Source organism: Syngnathoides biaculeatus, chromosome 12 (assembly GCF_019802595.1).
Source record: "Syngnathoides biaculeatus isolate LvHL_M chromosome 12, ASM1980259v1, whole genome shotgun sequence".
Lineage (NCBI taxonomy): Eukaryota > Metazoa > Chordata > Actinopteri > Syngnathiformes > Syngnathidae > Syngnathoides > Syngnathoides biaculeatus.
Genome location: NC_084651.1, coordinates 7,769,464 through 7,790,447, shown reverse-complemented (window position 1 = coordinate 7,790,447; position 20,984 = coordinate 7,769,464). Strand labels below are relative to the sequence as shown.

Genomic DNA, 20,984 nt, shown 5'->3' with positions numbered 1-20,984 from the left:
CCTCCTCCACCATCTTCTTCTTCGATGGTGGCACAGGTCTGACCACGCATGGAGGAAGCCAAAATTGAAGCCGATTTGAGGAAGTCCCCTTGTTGCAAACTTTGCGCAAGGCCAACTGTGCGATTTTGGGATGCACAACAAGTCATTTCAACCAGCCATGGAGTGTTTAAGACTTGTACGGAGTTCCAGAACTCACAAGGACCGAGACAAGACCTAAAAACATGATGTCTGCAACTCTTTCAAAGCACGCAATGTCTAAATTCTTGCAATAAATACAATAGTAATACTTGTTTGTATTAAAAGTGAAGATTTAAAGAAGATCTTGGTTGCATTAAAAAAAAAAACAACAACAAACTGCAGTATTTTTTGACCTTAAAGGAGAAATCCACTGGTTTGCATGAAAAATTTATCCAATAGGTCATGTAATATGTACTCTATTTTGACAATGTGATGTTACATCCTCTCTCATTTAATAGTGTTTTGAGAAGATTTTTATCTACAATTATGAATTTTCAGGGGGGCTGCCATTTTCGCGAGTCACGTGACCTACGTGCGCGGATGTGAAGTTGTTACGTGCCGCAACAAAGACTCAATTACGTGGGACACCATTTATGTCCAGTGCTGATTTCTTGGATTTATCCTCATATGTTGAAAAAATAGCAGTATCGGTTGATTGGGAAGACGGAGGAATACTTCCATACACGGCCGCGAGCGCTCATGTAATCGAGCCTTTGTTGCGGCACATAGCGCGGCACATCCGCGCGTGTGGGTCATGTGACTCGCGAAAATGGCAACGCCCCTGAAAATTCGTAATTGTCGCTAAAAATCTTCTCAAAACACTATTAAATGCGAGAGGATTTAACATCACATTGTCAAAATAGAGTACATATTACATGACCTATTGGAAACATTTTTCATGCAAAGCAGTGGATATCCCCTTTAAGGTCACACAATACTGCAGTATGTTGTTGTTTTTTTTAAATGCAACCAAGATCTTTAAATCTTCACTTTTAATACAAACAAGTGTGATTATTGTATTTATTGCAAGAATTTAGACATTGCGTGGTTTGAAAGAGTTGCAGACATCATGTTTTTAGGTCTTGTCTCGGTCCCTGTGAGTTCTGGAACTCCGTACATTATGTTGTCAAAATAGAGTACATATTACATGACCTATTGGGTACATTGTTAATGCAAACCAGTGGAGTTCCCCTTTAACGTGCATAGTGGGGGTCCCTTAATAATCAAAACCTCTTTCCTGAAATATTCATTTAAGGAAGACATTTAGATTTGCTTGTATTATTAAGTGTTAACAATCAGTTCATCTCGGGCCAAGGAACGATATGTTGAAAAATGTTGACTTGCGTCATGACACAAACTAGTACTTTGCTGCTTCCTTGCGGCATATAAAAGCAATTATAAATCTCTCTTTATCCTTATACCTGCCCTGCCAACAGTTGGGGGATTACTTTAGAACATTTCAAGGTTAAGAACAACGTGCATTGAACTAGTTTACAAAGCTGTGTAAGAATACGTCATCAATTACTGTTTTTTCATATAAATACTGCTTGAACATAATTCCCAGCATCCCCTTCTACACACACATCCTGACCACCCTACAGCATAAGAAGATTTGCTACCTGTATAGAGGATTAGAGACTCTTTACATCCACTCTCTCTTTCTTTACACAACCACCTGTGAATCGTGCCGGGAACCCTCCTACGAGGGACCTTCCATCCAGTACTGGATCATACCTGTTGAGCCCCCCCCCCTTCAGTTGGCACACAAAGCGTAACTCCAGGCACACAATAGTTGCCGAGGCAACATGTCCATGAAGCAGCTCATCAATTTTACAAGCGTGTCGCTTTCGGAAACAAAGCCACGGAAAACTTCTTGTCGTGGTTGTTGATATTTGGGGTGGCTTTGCGGCACTTTATAACATGTCCAGTTCAACAGATACACAAGATTGGTAGACCTCCTCCAATCTCCTCTTAAAAGCGGAGAACGGCGCGGTCGTGTTAAAAATAACAAATTAGCTTTTAGTGGAAAATAGCACAAGTGCTGTCAGTCTGCAAAGAGACGGATGGAACCCCAAATTAACCCAGCAAAAGGCTCACGTCGGAAGCAAAACCAGCGTCAGAAAGGCGTGTTTGCGGTTTTCTGGAATGATGTTAGTACGCCCTATTGGACAAAAGTATTAGGACGCACATCTTAGTGAATTAATTGATCAGATGGCGCATTGTTGAATGTGGCTTTCACTTGTCTATTTTCCCACTTCACTTGAGCACTGGCATATCAAAAGCTTGCACCACCAAAACAAAATCCTAAATATTCATAAAACTACATGCAATGTGTTGCACATGTAAAGTTGTAATCCAGAGGACCTATATTTCATTTATATGTCACACAAACGTAGCAAATTTTTCATTTAAAAAATATTTTACAAATTCTCAACACAACAGCTAAGAAATAAATTAGCGCCAAAGTGCACATTTTTTTTTATAATCTGAATGCCTCCGATGTCTGTTTCAAACCGAGGCTCTGTTGAAGCTGCTGCCGTGTGACATCACACCAAGACAACCCCAGTAAAGAAAACGGCGTCCTATACCGACAATCATACACGCTGCGACTGGGATCTAGAGATACACAGCAGTGATGAAGAAGTTTTTATGGAATGCTCTGTGGAAGACATACAGTAGGAACTGAAGAGGAGGAATTTTCTTATTCTTCCTATGTTCAAAAAACATCCCATGCATGTGTAATTCAACCATATATGTTCGAACCTGAGTTGAGGAATGCGATACAAGGACAGGATTCGGAGAGGCCTGACGAAGTTGGCGTGGAACTTTGCACCAAAAACACAGACTCAAGATATCTACGTACACTTTGTTGACGAAATAATCTAATTCAAACACGTTTAAACGTCCGATGCTTCTTGCACACAACAGTGAGTCGGTTTTTGTTGTTGTTGTACTAGCGACGGAGTCGGCGTAAAACAAAAATCAAAACCTTCGGTATTGTTTTGCGTTTAAAGATTTAGCCCGTATTTTAAAGAATGCACCTAACACTTGAGAGCACACACTGCCGTAGTCGAATTTCAGGAAGACCTCAGCGTCAACAGGACACTAACTTTATACAGTGTCCAAATTTCATCACCTCCTAAACATCACATGGATATGGATATTAGCTGACAAATATATCTGTATCGGTATTGTGCTTACATTTAAAACGAGCTAGATACTTGTCAATACTAAACAATTGATCACGTACGTACTTACTTGCTATAGAAGCCAAGTGAACACTGTACCGGGTTTTCAAAGCAGTCCTCTGTGAAATGCTTGGAACATACGATCGTCCACTTTGATTTGTAAGTCCAATGCGCTCGCTTTGTCTTCACAAACTTGGTCCAAAACCGGCCCATCTGTTCATCTTTCGGCCATTTATGTGACCTGACTCCGTCAGCGTTTGACGCGGAACAGCCATATACAAGACACTTCCTCACCATCTTTGCTAGCTTTTTCACTCTGTGGTTAAATGTTGTCTTAATGTGACGTCACATTCCGGGGGGTTACGGAATTTGCTGAAACTAAGTGACAATTTCGAACAAAATCTTGAGACTGACTTTGACGCTAATTTATTTTATTTCTGACGTGTTGAGAATTTTAAAAATATTTTTAAATGAAATTTTAGCTACTTTTGTATGATAGACAAATAAAATACATTTCCACTGGATTAGACCTTGAAGTCAAGGAACCCAAAAATATTTTTTTCAATTGGAAATTCCCATGAGCGTCACGTGTCCCAATACTTTTGTGCACTCCCGCTCGAATCAGTCAAAATTATCCTGGTGTGAGTGTCATGAGGAGAAAAGTCAGATTTCGAAACAAAAGAATTAGTAGAAGCACGCACAGGAAACTGAAACCACAACCGGAGCGGTTCCGACGGCAAACTAATGAAGCGGTACCTTCGTCGTCGTCTGACATCGACTCCTGCTCGAGACTTTCAGGCACATTGGCCCAAACTGTGATTTGAATGCATACGTGGCGACACATGTGCACATGTTAAGACTTCACAAACCACAGTCTCTATTGCAGAAGAGTCATGCAGTATAGCAAAAAAAATTAAAGTTTTGTTAGCTCACCATCGTCGTCCGACATGTCCAGGAACTCGTTCATGGTTTCCGGGACATTGATTTTATGTTTTTCAGCTGCATTCTGTCAACATGAGAGGAAGATAAAATGGTAAGTAAGGCTCAGTTCCAAAATAAATGATCTGTGTGCAGTCTTCGATTAAAAGCATTTTCCTTTATAAGGATAATAATGAATTTAATAAGATAAAGGACAGCATTGTTAACGTGTTGTATACACGTCTGCCTCACAGTGCTGAGGTTTGAGTTCGGCTCTCTCCTTGTGAGTATGTTGGCTTCAATGAATACAATTTTCTTATTAAAAAAAAGTGGCAAAAATGATCTTTTTGTGGACAAAGATTTTAAGTAGAAAAGTGACTATGACGCGAATATCTCTTGCATTTGTGACACGTGGAACTATTTACGGACATACTATGAATGATATCGTGATGGACGCGGACACACTGGGTGGCTCGAGTTGAACGTCAGAGGCTCTTCGCTCCATGAACGACGTAAGGAGAGATTCACCCCCTAATCTTTATCTCTATTTTATCAAAAGATGTACGGATTTAAAATCAAAAGTGATGCTATGCAACTGGGTGTCTTACAGTATAATAATAATAATAATAATAATAAAGGCATAAAAACCACCTCCACTCTAAAGCTGACTGCAGCTGCATGTTCAATGAAGGCATATCATAATATGAGCAGATGCCTCAGCAGAGTGAATAATAGATAAATCCCAATGTGGCAACCTTGATCATCAAGTTACATCACAGCAGATGGACACCTGCCTCAACCCCCCCCCCCACACACACACACACACACACAAACACACACGCACACAGACACATTTATTCTGAGGCTTACATGAGTCTGGTGCAATAGTGTGAATATTAAATGTGATTCTCAATCAATAAATAATACAAATTAATAATCTGGCTATGCAAAATTTTATAGATACCGCATATACACACACACACACACACAACTGTTTTTAAGTTTTTAAGTTTTAATAATGTGTGAATTATTTCTACATTTTATTTCATGAATTTATATACTTTATTTTATATTTTATATGAATCAATGATTATTAAACAGTATTTTGGGGTTGATTAATTGAGATTTAATTTAATTTTATTTAATGACTATATACGTGTCTGTGTATGTGTGTATTCATTTTATGACTATTTTTAATCAAGACTATACTTTAATATATTGTTTCTGTACTCTAATTCTGTTTCCGTGAAAATAAAAATATAGTATTAGTAACATTAAATCAAAAAATTTGTTCATAAAATAAGAAAATATATATTTCCATGTAATAAAAAATAATAAGTATGTATCAATAAATATATACAAAATAATACTATACAAATATAAGCTTACATTTGAATTGATTAGAATCAACATATTGTTCATACTTTCATATCTTGTTTAAACAGTTCAACATTTGATGTTATTCAAACAAAAATATGATGGCATTAATTACACTTATTAACAATGTATTGGTTGAAATTAGAAAATGCATAAATTCATCAAATAAATTATATATAATAAAGTATTGTAATACAGAGTGTAATAATACGTACAGTACAAATAGATTATCTCAAATTAGTACTTGTCTTGGTCAAAGAAAGCAGTGCAGATAAATGACTTTAAATCATTTGCTGTGTGTCACGTGACGGTATTTGTTGTTGACGCGTCTCACCACAGTATTTAGGTTTTCGTCCGTCACGGGCCTCAGGGTGTCCACCACCGAGATGTAACCAAGGCGACGGGCGATGGCTAGCGCCGTGTTCCCGTTCTGAGCGGAGAGAGACCCACAGGAAGTTAGCCACATAACGGCCGACGCACACAGAAAAGAAACGGATTGACCAGCGGTCAAGCGGTGGCACTGACCGCTGTCAGTTCATTGGCCGAGGCGCCGTGCTGGAGGAGGACGTTGATGATGTGCGTGTGGCCCTGCTGAGCTGCCTGGTGCATCGGAGTGTAACCGTTCTGGACACACACGGATGGAGAGCAAGACGCCGGATGAATACGCAGACAAAACACGACCATGGGATTTTCATTTGTGCTTTTCTACCTTGGTCTTCCCGTTGACTTTGGCGTGATTCTGCAGCAGGAAGTTTGCCATCTTGGCGTTGCCATAGTGACAAGCCACATGCAGCGGCGTGTAGTCCAACTGTGAGAAAGTGAGACTATTGACTCGCCCTCTCGCGTCGAAAGACTCAGCGCGTGCGTTAAAAATATCGTTCACTGGCAATCCGAGCATCATTTTAGAAGGCCCCTTTTTAAAATGGGACGATAACTCCTTTGTGTTGCGTGTGTAGTGTGCATCAGTGAGTGAAAAACCTCCTCACGGTCAACAACTGTCCTGTCAGCAAAAATGCACGCACACTCTCTCACACACACAAGCACTCGTGTAACCTTCATCTGGTGAGGTCTGTGTGAACGTGAGCTGCCAGCTATGTACTGTAGACTCTACCGTATACATGTGTGTACGATACTGTAGGTGCGGACACTTTGGTGTGGGGGCGTGTGGATGCGTGAGTGTACGTGTCCGTGGTGAGTCAGTGTGGGTGGGTGTGTGTGTGTAAGTGTACGGTTGTCTGTACCTTTGTTTGCGCGTTGACATCAGCACCGTGGTTGAGAAGGACTTCTGCAACGTTGACTTTGTCCTCCTGAGCTGCGAGGTGGAGCGGCGTAAGTCCGCTCTGAGCGTGAACAAAGAAAGAAACATACGCACGCCAAAAAACATTCAAAAGTCAAGTGTATCCATCATGGAGTCTTGCAAGGCGTCTTGGTAAACTGCAGCGGAATTTCAGAAAACACTCCCACATGCTTAAGGCTTTTTTTAAAGGTCAAGTGTCAGCCCTATAAACATTCTAAAATAGATATTGTAATGAAAAATACATATAACAATATTCACTTCAATGTCTATACGAAAAAATAAAAATGAGCGGAGAGCGCATCATCCATGCGCAAAGTTGCGAAAGTCTCATTCGACATTCAAGTGGTGGCAATATTGGCTGAATCTTCTGTCCCTGAAGTCACCCCGGACATTCGCCATTGAAAACACGCTGTGGCCCCTACTGTAGGACACGGAAGCGCTTTTCGGAGAAGAGAACATCTCACAACCGAGTGAAGTGACCGGGGCAATATTACCCTATCGTTTCGAGACATATTTAGATGATATGCAGATAACAGCCAAACCGCATGCGGCCAAAACAACTCCTCGTCCGATCCACCTCCGTGGCGGTGATGAGCTGATCACGGCTTCGGCTGGGGTGCCACATCTACAAATTTAGCACCCCTGACTTACAGATTACGCCCCCACCCCAGCTATATTTTTTTTTAGTAGGTGTATACACGCCTACCTGTCACTTGGAACCCACAAAGCTCTTGTCCTTTGCACCAGTGCAACCCATTTTTCACGACGAACCGGGTCTTTTTGAAAAGTATGAAGAGCGAATCCATCCTCCTGAGTGTTCGAGCAATATCCAAGCAATACAACAAGCCGGCATTTTGGCTAACACGAAGGAACAAAGAGCTACCTTCCAGCAGGTAAAACTCGTAGAAACATACGAGCCCGTCTGAGTGCGCTACTGCTCTGTACATCACTTCCTGCTTCTTCTCGAAAACAAATCCCTCGAGAGGATTTTCATGGCGGGAGTTACAAAAAGTCATATACTGTACGTCAAAATCATGTTTTGTGGTGAAAAAAACGGATGGGTCCATACTGGCTGCCGTTTTTTTCATTAACAACATACTAAAAATCCTGCATTTGGTGACAGTTGACCTTTAAACATCTCATAACTCTAGTATCATGGCCTACGAGTGCGCTTGGAGGCAATTCTTGATTGGCATTACCTTGTTGCAAATGTTAACAGCGGCGCTCTTGGCCAGCAGTAGCGACACCAGGTCCACGCTCCCCTCCTGAGCCGCCAGGTGGATGGGGCTGATGCCCTGCCGCGTCACCGCGTTGGTGTCGGCACCGTACTCCAGTAGCGTGGTCCCGATGTCCATTTGGTTCTTCTTGGCGGCGATGTGCAGCGGCGTGTAGCCATTCTGGAGAGACAGAGGACCGGAGGCTTTGCGTGGGTCGACTTCATACTGACCCCATTTAAATTGTAGAAGTTGTGATGTCCAATAGTATAAGTTGCATGCAGTGCGGTGCCAACTTATGATCTGAAATTGTTCTGTGCGTAAGCTCATAACTCATTTTTCTCACGTAACAGGGATTTGTGTCAGTTGAGTTATGAGTGTGGTCACGGAAAAAAAATCAACTCTTACCCAACCTGCAACAATACTCATTTTCCAAGCCCTTTCCAGCATTTTGTCCAATTAATAATTAATTTTGCATCTAAATTGATTCTATACCAAATCATTCATCCCATCAGATGCAGTGCATTGCAGATATTTTTTTTCACATTCATATCATACATAATTTAACAAATTGAAGGATTGTGAGTGTACGCTGTAGTTTTTGGTGGCAAAAAAATAAACGCGTCGTAGCCTAAAATATTAAAACTGTAAAAGAAAAATGTACATAAGGTAGAGTACTACTGTGCATTATTATATGTTTAAGAGTTTAAAATGTGTTTTTAAGAATATGGAAAGTTTATCATAGTATGAAATGTGTTTATAGAAGTGTGGGGAAGATTAATAAGAGTCTGGGGAGGTTTATAGAGCTTTAAAATTGGTCTAAATAAAAAAATATGTGGTTGCTACTTTTTATTTTTCATCTATAACCTGATCCCGTCATGAATGAGGAATTGATGTAAATGTTAAGAGGTAAAAAAAAACAGATGAGTAAAGAAACAGATGAAAAGAATGAGAGCTGAGAGGTAAAATGACTTCACCACATCTGACCGAAAAACACAAATGTGAGCTAATGCTAATTTATGAATGGACAAAAATGGGAGTCTTTCTTTTATCCGGAGACACACCACGGCGGTCCCGCACCCGGTGGTGTGTTGTGTGTACCTTGGCGGCGGCGTGCGGGGAAGCTCCCTGATCCAGCAGCAGCAGTGCTACTCTCTGATTATCGTAGTGAGCGGCAACATGCAGCGGAGTGAGCCCGCTCTGAAACACCGCACACGGACACGGACAAAAACGCATGCAACCGGTTAGAAGTTCGCCGACTGGACGGAGACACGCGTGGGCCACACCACATTTAGATGGGCCAGAAAGACAGCAGGGTCAGTAAATACAGTACCAAAGCTGAAAGCCGCCAGAGGCAAGTTTTGTGCAGCGTCTGCGTGAGCGTGGGTGTGTGTGTGTCTGTAGATTTGTAGGTCCAGTGGAACCTCGTTTTAATGCAGGGGTGTCAAACTCGATTTGTCACGGACCATATTGGAGTTACGGTTTCGCTCAAAGGGCTGTTATGACAGTGAAACCATAAAAATGAAATTTATCTTTCGAATCAGAAATGAAGGGTCATGCGTTTTTCAACTACAGTATTGTTGTTTGCTAACACAAAAACGCTTGAAATATCTGAACGTCATCGTTTATGGCATGACGATATGAAATTTTGGGACAAATTTTAAGAAAAATCATGGACCTTGATACGCTTTATTTGCCTTCGTGGGCTACATAAAATCATGCGACGGGCCGGATCTGGCCCCCGAGCCTTGAGTTTGACACCTGTGTTTTAACAGAATAATTGGGGAGAGTGACTGTCCGTTTTATTGAAGCATTTTTTGTGCAAACACCAATCCTGTGCTACACAATTTTTTCCCCCATGGCCTTTAAACACCCCGTACAGTACAAATAACTTGTACATAAATATACATATATATTTTAAATCTTTAAAATGTTTGACAAGTTTTAAAGTTTATCCATACATACCTCACTGTTGCATGGAAGGAGTGTTATTAGGTGATACTGAAACTATTTTCTGTCCCTTAAATCCGAAATCAAGGTTCCACTGTGTGTGTCTGCGTGTATACGCGTGTGTAGGAATGTAAAGTTCAATTGTAAGTCTTTGTGTAATTTTGTGTGCGTCTGTGTTGAATCCGTGAGTGTGTTGTCTAAGAGTGTTTAATTGTGTTAGTGTTGATGTGTTGAGTTTGTGTTGTATTCTGTATCTGTTTAATGTGTTTGTTAGTGTGCAAGTGGAGTTGTGTAAGTGTATACGTGCGTCGAAAGCACAGGTGTCAAACTCAAGCCCTGGGGGCCACATCCGGGCCGCCACATGATTTTATGTGGCCCGTGAAGCCCAATCTAGAGTGTCAATTTCAATTATTCTTTTTAAAAATTTGTACAAAAATGTCAAATTGTCATTGTCATTATAAACGATAAAGTTGAGATATTACAAGCATTTTTGTGTTACCAAACATGAATAGTTGGAAAACACATTACCCTTGATTTCTGATTCCAAAAGTAGATCATAAATTGATGTAAATACGACGTGACGATTAAATATTTGTATTGTTTCAAAATCATAACGGCCCGCTGAGGGAAACCGGACCCACAATGTGGCCCGCGAGAAAAATGAGTTTGACACCCCTGGTCTAAAAGGTATGTGTTTATGTTCATGCAAACAGAAGAAATAAGAACACTCAGCAGTTATAAAGAGGGATGAGTTTGTATGTGCCAACTGTTGTTTGAAATTTAAATGCTTCCCAAATTATTACTCACGAAATAATGTAAAATAAATAAATAAAAACATTGTTAACCGCATAAATGTCGACTCAAATTAGGTTAAAAGATGTTAAGCTGCACTTTATAAAAGGGTTATTTATCATTTTCCCATAACAATGACCCATTGTTCAATAATGCGGTCAAACTTTTTTTTTTTCTAACTACACCCACGCAGCATTCTACGCAGTCAACAGCGAGCACGGCTTAGTCACCATATGTACACACACTACACCATAATGTAATGTATTAAAACTTGAATTACAGGAGTGGAAAAATATGATGTGGTATTTTGTACTCGAGTTCAATGTAGGATCAAAATCTTGTGAACCTGAAAAGTTGCTGAGTTATCCAAAAGGTCTAATAGAAGCGTCATTATCATACTTGACTGAAACTACGAGCTGCTAAATGCTTTCAGATGGTAGTGCGGACATATTGCTAGCTAACAACGCATCAGAAGATTGTCAGCACATTATAACATCCATAAATACGTCACATTTACGTTATATATTATCAACATTTTTGGTGTACCACAGGGAAAGAAAACATTAAGTGCAGGGTTATTTATTATGGAATTTGAGGTCAAAATAGTTCAGTTCAGTAGTTCATCCATTCTTTGTGTGGGAGCATCATTTACAGCCTGACACATCGCATCAATGTCAGATCACTCCCTTTTTAGACAAATATTCCTATAAAAGCATATTTGGTAGCCACATAGAGGGAGTTCATATTGGAGGCCTACGCACTAGACTAGAAGGAAGTAGAACAGCGTGATGATGTGTAATCAGCGGAAAAAAACTGGTACAGCAGTCATTTTAAAAATAATTATTAACAAAAATGCATTAACCAGAAAAAAAAATTGAATTTTTTAGCTAAAACATCAGATGACCTTATTTTTATTTTTACTCTATAAATTAATCATATAGTTGCCCAAGTCATCCTTGAACGTTTTCCAAACACAAGAACACAATTTTCATGAAGTACATTATATAATTTGGTAATAATAAGTTAAAAATGACTTGGAGGATTATGATGTTAGATGAACAATATATATGCATTTTTATTGTCTTTTGTATGAGTAACAAGCAGCAGATCACATTGAGTTATACAACGAGCAAAACAACAGAATTAAATAAATTTATCGCGACCGCCAAGCAGAAGCGCAGAGGTGGCAAGCAAAAGTTACATTTTCTGATTATCACAAATGAGCAATACTTTTTTTTTTTTCCCCCCACCTCCCAATCACAAACTAAAAGTGGGAGAGTCCAATCCAAATTAGGAAGTCATCAAGGTATGTAATTGTAATGATTACATTGTTTTAGAAAAAGGTCTTAATGTCAATTTTTGCATTCCACACTAACGGCCTCAGGGTCAACATATCAGGAATGAAATGGACTGCGTAAAGAGACCCTTCTTGGCCTCTCACTCGTCTTTTTTAATGGACTCCTCACCTTGCCGGCAGCGTCAGGCGCAGCTCTCTTCTGCAAGAGCAGACTGGCCACCTCCATCTTGCCGTACTTTGCGGCCACGTGGAGCGGACTGAAGCCTTTCTGTTGGAACATACAATCCCATAAAAATAAGATTCATCATTAAGGGTGGAAAGGGAATATTTATATGATGGATTTTTGTGCGTGGGGGGGGGGGGGGTGTAGGGTCCACCCCTGAAAATATAGTTTTACCGCTTTTACATGCTTTAAACACATTTCCACTGATTAAAACACAGATATAAAAAAAGAGATTTTAAGAAACAAACTGCAAGCTGTCACATGCGATCGGTGCAGGGGTGGACCCAAATGCAGGACTCCGAGACAACGGCAAAATGTCCAGTGGGTTTTATTGCAGAAGTAGTGTCTGCACACGGTAACACAGTGCAAACTCAATTAAATTGGCAAATGCCCGTGACGTAAACGGCAACATAAATACATGGTTAATTAACATGCCGAATGCGCAACAGCTGAGATGTGTACCAGAGGTGGCACCGCCCAGAGAGGTGAACAAGCCACGCCCCTCCCGGTGGTGCTCCAGCCCCCCTCATGATGCAAGCATTTTATTTATGCATGCTGGTTTCAATTCTTCCTGCAAGCATTTGGAAGATGTTGCCTCACATTTTCCAGAAAAATATCAGAATCTGGGCAGCTCTGAAGCACTTCATCAAATTCATTTTGAAGTCTTAACCTGTGCTGCAACTACGAATTTTGAATTTTATTCATATGGTTATGAACACTCTAGACAGCTTTGTAAGTGATCAGTCAGTTGTTCCATGAACAATGGAAATGGGGCAGTTTGACGGTGACATCATTTCTCCGGAACACAGCTGACTCGGGTGATGTCCCAATAGATGCCGTGTGTGTGTGTGTGTGTGTGTGTCTGTGTGTATTTGCATGATTGCAGACCAAGGATTTCACCCTCTATTAATCTGTTCCACTGACAAAGGTCACCGTCACAAAGAGCCCCCCCCTCCCCGTCAGAGCGACATACCACACACATGCTTAAACCAGTTTCATGATCAAAGTGCCCTTCACAGTTCGTTATGACCTCCCTCGATGCAGTTAGTCATTTGCGAAACTGGGACTACCCGTCATCAACTGTGCGGAGGAAGAACCCCCGAAAGGATAAAAATCCATCCATCCATTTTCTTAGCTGCTTATCCTCATGAGGGTCGTGGGGAGTGCCGGAGCCTCTCCCAGCTGTCAATGGGCAGAGGGTCCGGTACACCCTCAACTGGTTGCCAGCCAATCGCAGGGCACATAAAGACAGACAACAATCACACCTCGGGGCAATTTAGAGTGTCCAATTGATGTTGGGTGTTTTTTCTGGGGATGTGGGAGGAAACCGGAGTGCCCAGAGAAAACCCACGCAGGCACGGGGAAAACATGCAAACTCCACACAGGTGGGTCCGGGATCGAACCCGGGACATCAGAACTGTGAGGCCAACGCTTTTCAGCCGAGCTACCGTGCCGCCTACGATGAAAGTCATCTGCTTAAAATTTTTGGTAAGGTTTTGACTTTTATCATTTAAATAGTAAAGTTAGTTGAAAATACATTTTTAAAAAAGGCATTACTATGTAGAATATTTGATACTGCTTTTACATGTTACATACTTTTAATAAAATAATGGGGAAAATACCACTATATTATAAAATACGATAAAAGATAATGCAAAGAGCTATGCTGGTTTTAGCAAGTGTTTATATTAAATTTCATGAATTAATTCAGCCAAGAGTCTTTCACCCATACATCCACACTGCAGTGTTTGCGTGTTGACATGTGCCTTTAAGGGGTATGACCTAGTGGGTAATATGAGAACCTCTGATTTCACCCTGGATTGGCTGTTTGCACTGCTTTTGGATCTGTGTGAGCGTCTCCTCCATACTCCTTATGAGTGTTTTCATTTTGTATTTGCATGTTAGATGGTTTGCCACATTCAATCAATGACTGGATGTGCATCGGCAATGGACTGTTCCGACCTGTTAATCACTCGTAAAATAATAGCCAATCAGATAGCCCCATTGTCTTAACCCCTTGGCTTGACACGCCCCTGCCGCCATGTTGTCCCACAAGCAATGCTGGTTGTCAGTAGCGTGCGCTTGGAAAAGTTAATGTTACGAAGAAAATGGTCTTCAGATGCACTTGGGGAACGGGCAGTTCTGATGAAAGATATCCGGCTAGGTTACGAGGGGCCTGCTTGATTCATTTTCCAAAGCCTGAAACACAGAGGACGAAGTGTCTACGATGGAATAAGGCTCGAGTGCACGTACAACTAAATGTGAAGAATATCAACAAACACAAGGCTGCATGTTCGAAGGTAAGTGAGGGACAAGTATCTTCTCGGAGTTTGATTGAATTATTACCAGTGCTTTATACATTGCAGGAGAACAACTTTCACTTTGCTAGTGCATCACTGACCTGCTGAATGAAGTGTGTCATGTTTTATGCCGAAGAGTCGGGTTAGTGATGCGTAAATGCGCCATGTCATGCAAGAAAAATGTCTATTTGCCTATTTGTATCACATCTGACTTTTAAGACAGAGCACTGGATTCCATTACGAGCCAAGTCAAACTTATTCATCTAGTGACTACGGTACTGACTGAGTTAATCACACCATTTTTTAAATGTACTTGTATAAAATCGAACCTACCTCACTTATAAAGACTACAATGACATTGCTCGTGATCTTTCCAAGTAAAAAGTACTCACCCTGCTTTACATGCGCAGTACGATTCCACTATTTTATCCTGTTGGATTTCAATATGAAGTTTGAGAGGCGTCGAACTTTTTTCCATTGATCGCAAACATTTCGCTGTAACTCTGACATTGCATCCTGCTCCGTCCAAAATCTTAATTCCGGGTACATATCCTTACATGAAATAGTTGAGACCTCTCTGTAGAACTCTCTTGGACAAGTCTGACACATTTGGCAAAAAACATACGCAATATTATCTGGAATATGCGATATACAATCGACTTCAAACCTGTTCTGTTCAGTCGCCATTTTGGAAGATAGCGGGATGTGGTGACTGTAGGTAAGGAGGCGGAGCTTAAGATTGCCAGTCGCAAAGGTCCATTGTAGTTCTCGTCGCCCATGTTCGAGGGGATTATAGTACTTTAATTGCGGCATTATTTTTCCCTGAAAATCCACTAAGTGACAGCTTGTAACCGGAAAAGAAGGGAGTGCATCCCTTCCGTGCGGTAAATTTGTATCAGTTTAAAGCAAGAAAAGCAGGCTACCTTAGTCGAGGAGGACAGCGAGGCTCCGTTCTCCAGGAGCATAGTGGCGACATCCTGGTGACCTTCGCGGGCCGCCAGGTGCAGCGGGGTGTAACCTGAGGTGGTGGCCGCGTTGGCCGAGGCGCCGCACTGCAGCAGCTGCTGCACGATGTCCACCTTCCCCAGCCGACTGGAGATGTGCAGCGCCGTCTGGTCGTCCTGTAAAGAAATATTTCAATGTTGCATTTTATTGCAAGCGTGTGAAGGGTCTACATGAGTACTTCATAGTTATGGTTGCAGTCAAGTCAAACGTGCAAGTGTCAAATAAGCTTGAAGTCTGAAACGGAGGTAAAATGATGTGTGGCCCACTCTGACCCAATGAGCTGAAGTATTTTTACAAAAAACTGACATTCTGTGTGCAGATTTTTTTTAAACATTCAGACTGTCAGTCAGAGTGCACACCTTGGACTTGGTCTCCACTTTGGCTCCGTTCTTGAGCAGGTATCGAACCACGTCGGCCTGGCCCGCCCTGGCCGCCATGTGGAGTGCCGTCTCGCCTCTCTGCAGGACACACACACACAGACACAGTCGATGAGATTTCTTGAGCAGCGCGTACAGTATCCAACACGTAACAACCCGGTAATGATTCTCTCACCACGTTGGTGGTGTTGGGCGAAGCTCCGTGATGCGTGAGCGCGTGGACGATGTTCTCGTGGCCCATGAAGGCCGCAACGTGGATTGGCGTCAGGCCAGACTGCGGAGAGAAACTTCATTTAAAGGTTGGAGCAAAGTATAAAATACAGCAAACCCCACAATATCGCGGTTTGTTAAGCAATCGTTTACGATGTTTTTTTACGGTATACAGTTAACTCAGTGTTTAGGAGTAAATTTTGTCAGCCCAGTTATGGCGTTTTGCATTTTATGTTGACATCAAGATAGTACAGAGAGTCCTCGGGATACGACGTTTCGACTTTACAACGCCCGTCCCCGTCCGCCATTTTGTCTGGCTCATGGTTGTCCGTGTTTGTGCGCCTTGAGTATCTTTGCATTTTTCGCCCTCCTTTTTAAACATTATCATCCCAAAGCAGAAAGCTGTGTCTTTTAGCAAGGCTTCTGCAGCCAAAAGAAAATCCATTACCATGCAAATGAAGGTCAAGATCATTAAAAGAACGGAGAAAGGAGAGACACCAACACCACCAAGGCTTCAGTCGGTCAACCGTGGTGGCAGTTATTAAAGACATAGCCCGTATGTTTGCGCTTATGAAGGATTTCGTTCCTATGTCAGATCCAATGATCACAAAACAAGGTTCTTTGATACTTGTCAAGATGGAGAGGATTAAGGACCAGGTTCCTTCGCGATAGCGAAGCACACCCTCCCCTTCTTCTTCTTCTTCTCCATCCACCTCTCAGCAGTAATGCTAAGTGAATCATCTTGTTTATTTCAATGTATTTGTTTTTTATTCAAAGTATTTTGATGTAAATTTTGACTTTAATGGTGGAATCTGACTTAAGTCGAAATTCGAACTACTGTAAGAACGGATCCCAGTCGTAGACTGAGGACTCCCTGTTGAGTTTTGCAAAACAAAATGTATTAGTATTTATATAATGTATTATGTAAATGTGTTAGGTAGAACATGTTGGTATTTTAAATGTACATTTTTTCTCTCCATTCTCATTTGATGTATGATCTCCTTGTTGCTGCTCTGTATGTTTCAAAGGCGCAGCCGTTTGAAGGTTTTTTAATTACATAACATCCTTGCTATTTTTCTTTAACCTGTCCATGTTATTTCACATTATAGATTAGAATTAATTCAGTTTTTATTGGATGAAATTAAATGTTTTGGTCGAATAGTTATACAGTAGGTTAAACTATACAATGTTTCAACCACTTTTCGTTTTTATGTGTAAGTTTTACATCTGATTTGAAAAGTGAGAGTTTTATTTTATTTTTCTCAAAATGGTGTTAAACGTACCCCATGATAAATGGCAAAAGTGAAGAGGCTTAGAAGTGTAAAAGTGAATTTTTCCACATAAAGGCACTACAGCGTTGATGCAGAGTCGAAGCTAATAAAGATGTGTCAGCACCACCTCTGTTACAGCTTGGATGGACGCTCCGTGCTTCAGCAGCAGCTCCATCACTTTCGCTCTGTTCTTCTTGCAGGCGATGTGAAGCGGGGTGAAACCATTCTGCAGAGGGGGGGGGATGAAAAGTCTTAGCGGGTATGCAACGAGGGGACTTTCTCTGGTAGGAAAACAACTGTGACTGCCGGCGAGAGTGGAAGCAAATGTGACGTTAATGAGGAATTTTCCCCATCAGCCGCACCCTTTTTATTAATCTTTCAATTTGTTTTATTATTCACTTTATAGTACGGTCTTTGCTGGCCTCGTTTGGCCATAACATTAGGTGGACCTGACCAGTACAAAGAGGTCCAGTACAAGAGTTGGATGAAGAATTCGGCTTTTACAAAGCTAGATTAAAGATTTAAAAATAAAGTGTTTAACAGTAGGGAAAGATGCTTCCCCTGTACGATATAACTATTAATGTGCTGTGTCTCCACATGGATATCAACATAATTTGAAGTATAAAAAAATTAGTAAAAAGGAAAATGTGTCAGCGTCACTAATCGGTCTATTAAGAAAGGCAAAATTATTTAATACACGTAAAATTGTTGTATGTGGCCTTATTAAATACTGTACATAATGTTTTGGTTGCCGAGAACAATTCTTTTTTTTTTTTTTTAGTTAATGCATGTCTGTATACATTTATGAATTATCAACATGCAATATGATCTCATGTTAGTTAGTTCATTTTTTTATCATCGTTTGGTTCATGTTTCCTGCGGGCACTCCGGTTTCCTCCCAAATTCCACAAATATGCAACATTAATTGGACTCTCTAAATTGCCCAAATGTGTGATTGTGATGGCGGCTGTTTGTCTCCATGTGCCCTGCGATTGGCTGGCAACCAGTTCAGTGTGTACCCCGCCTCCTGCCCGTTGACAGCTGGGATAGGCTCCGGCACTCAATGCGACCCTCGTGAGGATAAGCGGCGAAGAAGATGGATGGGTGGATTAGTTCATTTTTTTTTTAACACTACAGTTTAGTTAATCTTTTATTCACTTTTCTGTGTAATATTTTTTCCATGCACAAGATAATATTAAACTCCATCTAAGAACTGAACCTAAAACCTCCGAGTTCGATTCCCCTCCTACCAGGGCCTTGGCGTTGGGGTTGGCCTTCTTGTCCACGATGAGCTTGGCCACCTTGTAATGGCCGCAGTGGGCCGCCACGTGCAGCGCCGTCAGGTAGTCGTTGGTGACGTCGTCCACCGGCACGTCGTGCTGCAGCAGAAGCTGGACGCAGTTCAGGTGGTCTCCCTGAGTGGCCATGTGAAGCGGCGACAGGCCGTTCTGAGGCGGCGGGGGGGAGAGACGGAATGGACGGGACACGAGAGAGGGACCGAAAGAAAGAGAGAACCACACAGATGGACACAAAGAAAGATGGAGAGACAGATGGATAAAAACGTCACTTAGGTGGACACAAAGTGCTGCAGGGAAAAACTGCAAAGGAAGCTTGTTGGGAGACTGCGGAAGCATTGTTATAACGAGGGCATTACAACAATGTCTACGTGGTTACATTTGTGGTCCCGGCAGGTCAAAGTGGACGCGTTCAGTTCGGGTCGCACAGATGTGGGGACAGTGCGACACCGCGTCGCCACAGCAACAACAAAAGCTCTGCTATATAACTGGAAAAGTATAGTGAAGAGAGCTAATTCATTCAAACGCACTGTTGGTTATTCAAAGTGTCAGTTACAGTGAGAAAGGTCATATACGGCCTACTTTGACTTACAAGTCTATTTTGTTTTAAGACCACAATCGCAATTCAAATAACTTTCGCCATTGAAACGAATGGAAATGCCATTAATCTGTTCTAGCTCTACTATACCATCACCCAATTTTTTTTCCAAATAGGAAACCGAGCACTCTACAGTACTGTAGAGTATAAAAAACATGTGGTAATACAGTAAAATAGACTGTAACATTAAAACCTAACTTTCTTGACTATTTTTTCCCCCTTTTCACCACACTCGCTCAGTTTGTTCCATAGTTTCAAGTACAGTATTAACTCAATTGACATGTTTTTTTTTTCTCTGCACTCAGTTTCTTTCTCAGTCAAATTTGGTAAAATAGCTGCCCCAAAATACAGAAAATGCAAGCACAAAACATAACTCATACCTAAACTTTCACTTGGGTAACTATTTGGAACTGATGATGGCCGGGTGTTGCGAAGTTGGATGCCTCCATAAGGAGTGGGGTCTTTGAAGCTAACTCCCACATCAAACATTTGTCTTACAAATCAACAAATTGACCGACAACTTGAAAGTTGAGGCACTTGTAAGTCAAGGTAGCACTGTGTCCTGGTACAAGAAAGCTGGAAAACAAACTCGACTCTTTATCGCCTCTCCTGAACCGACACTCCCCAGTAGCTACCTTGGTCTTGGAGAGGATTGGAGCCCCTCGGTCCAGCAGGATTTCTACCACCTGCGCGTGGCCGCTCCTCGCCCCACAGTGAAGGGGAGTCAGACCATCCTGCAGTGAGAACAATTGCATTTTTAGTCCCAAAATCATAAATAATTTTTTTTAGCAGTGAAAAAGTAATCAGCAGCAAATTTCGAAATTAAAGCAAAGCACAGGTGCAGCTCAGTACATTAGAATATATTGTAAAACGTCATTTATATGAGTAGTTCAATTCAAAAAATGAATCCCGTATATCCACACAGTAGTGCCTTCTGATACATATTCAATTTGTTCAGCGAATAAGCCCATAAATCAAGACACTTGTATCTCAAATCATTATTTGTGATTGAAATGAATGCAAATGCCATCAATCTGTTCCAGCCCCCCACGAAAAAATGTTTTGTAAGTAAAATAGCACTCGCCAACATAATTAAAATGTAAAATGTAAAGAATGTAACAGTTTGTGCATGAATAACAAATTGCACCTCCTTCTGGTGTACATGATTTGTCCACCAGGTGACATCATAGCACTGTACATGCATGTAGGCAAGCGAAGTTTCTTTTCAACTACTATGACTCTGCAAATGGATAAATAATATATACCTATGAGTATTACATTTGTTGATCTGCATGTGTCTCTGCACTTTTTGTTTAAATATCTGTTCTTGAGAGCGTTATAATACCGCTGTATAAATGCTATCCACTATGGCATTTTCCATCGTCTCTTCTGTCTGAAAAACAAATTGGGTCGCTCATGTCTTAAGGCACCATTGTAATTAAATGCAAAAAAAAAAAAAAAAAACTACTGTATGTTATATTGAAGTCCTAATATTACCAATCCAATAATAATGCTAAGTATAGTAGTGAAGTACAATAAATCACTGGGATGAAAAAAACAAAAAGTGCCTTTGGAAGGGTTATTGTATATTATCAGTTTAATGGATCCCCGGGTCTGCTGCAACGTTGTTGCGCATGGATGTCCTCCAGGAGGA

General features: G+C 41.2%; 1 protein-coding gene across 16 annotated transcripts in view; it reads right to left on the bottom strand.

Annotated features, from left to right (window-relative positions):
* LOC133509923 (ankyrin-3-like) overlaps positions 1 to 20,984 on the bottom strand; it is a 146,623-nt gene that overhangs the window by 43,316 nt on the left and 82,323 nt on the right. For 11 of the 16 annotated variants that reach the window (XM_061837451.1, XM_061837443.1, XM_061837439.1 and 8 more), the window contains 15 exons: positions 19,966 to 20,064; positions 18,688 to 18,885; positions 17,565 to 17,663; positions 16,132 to 16,230; positions 15,939 to 16,037; positions 15,498 to 15,695; positions 12,221 to 12,319; positions 9,114 to 9,212; positions 7,998 to 8,195; positions 6,743 to 6,841; positions 6,211 to 6,309; positions 6,027 to 6,125; positions 5,836 to 5,931; positions 4,140 to 4,212; positions 3,963 to 4,019 (listed from right to left, as the gene is read on the bottom strand). In XM_061837451.1, coding sequence (XP_061693435.1) covers positions 3,963 to 4,019; positions 4,140 to 4,212; positions 5,836 to 5,931; positions 6,027 to 6,125; positions 6,211 to 6,309; positions 6,743 to 6,841; positions 7,998 to 8,195; positions 9,114 to 9,212; positions 12,221 to 12,319; positions 15,498 to 15,695; positions 15,939 to 16,037; positions 16,132 to 16,230; positions 17,565 to 17,663; positions 18,688 to 18,885; positions 19,966 to 20,064 — 1,711 coding nt within the window. The remainder of the gene's footprint in view (positions 1 to 3,962; positions 4,020 to 4,139; positions 4,213 to 5,835; positions 5,932 to 6,026; positions 6,126 to 6,210; positions 6,310 to 6,742; positions 6,842 to 7,997; positions 8,196 to 9,113; positions 9,213 to 12,220; positions 12,320 to 15,497; positions 15,696 to 15,938; positions 16,038 to 16,131; positions 16,231 to 17,564; positions 17,664 to 18,687; positions 18,886 to 19,965; positions 20,065 to 20,984) is intronic. The other 5 variants (XM_061837453.1, XM_061837441.1, XM_061837444.1 and 2 more) reach the window with 3 other exon arrangements.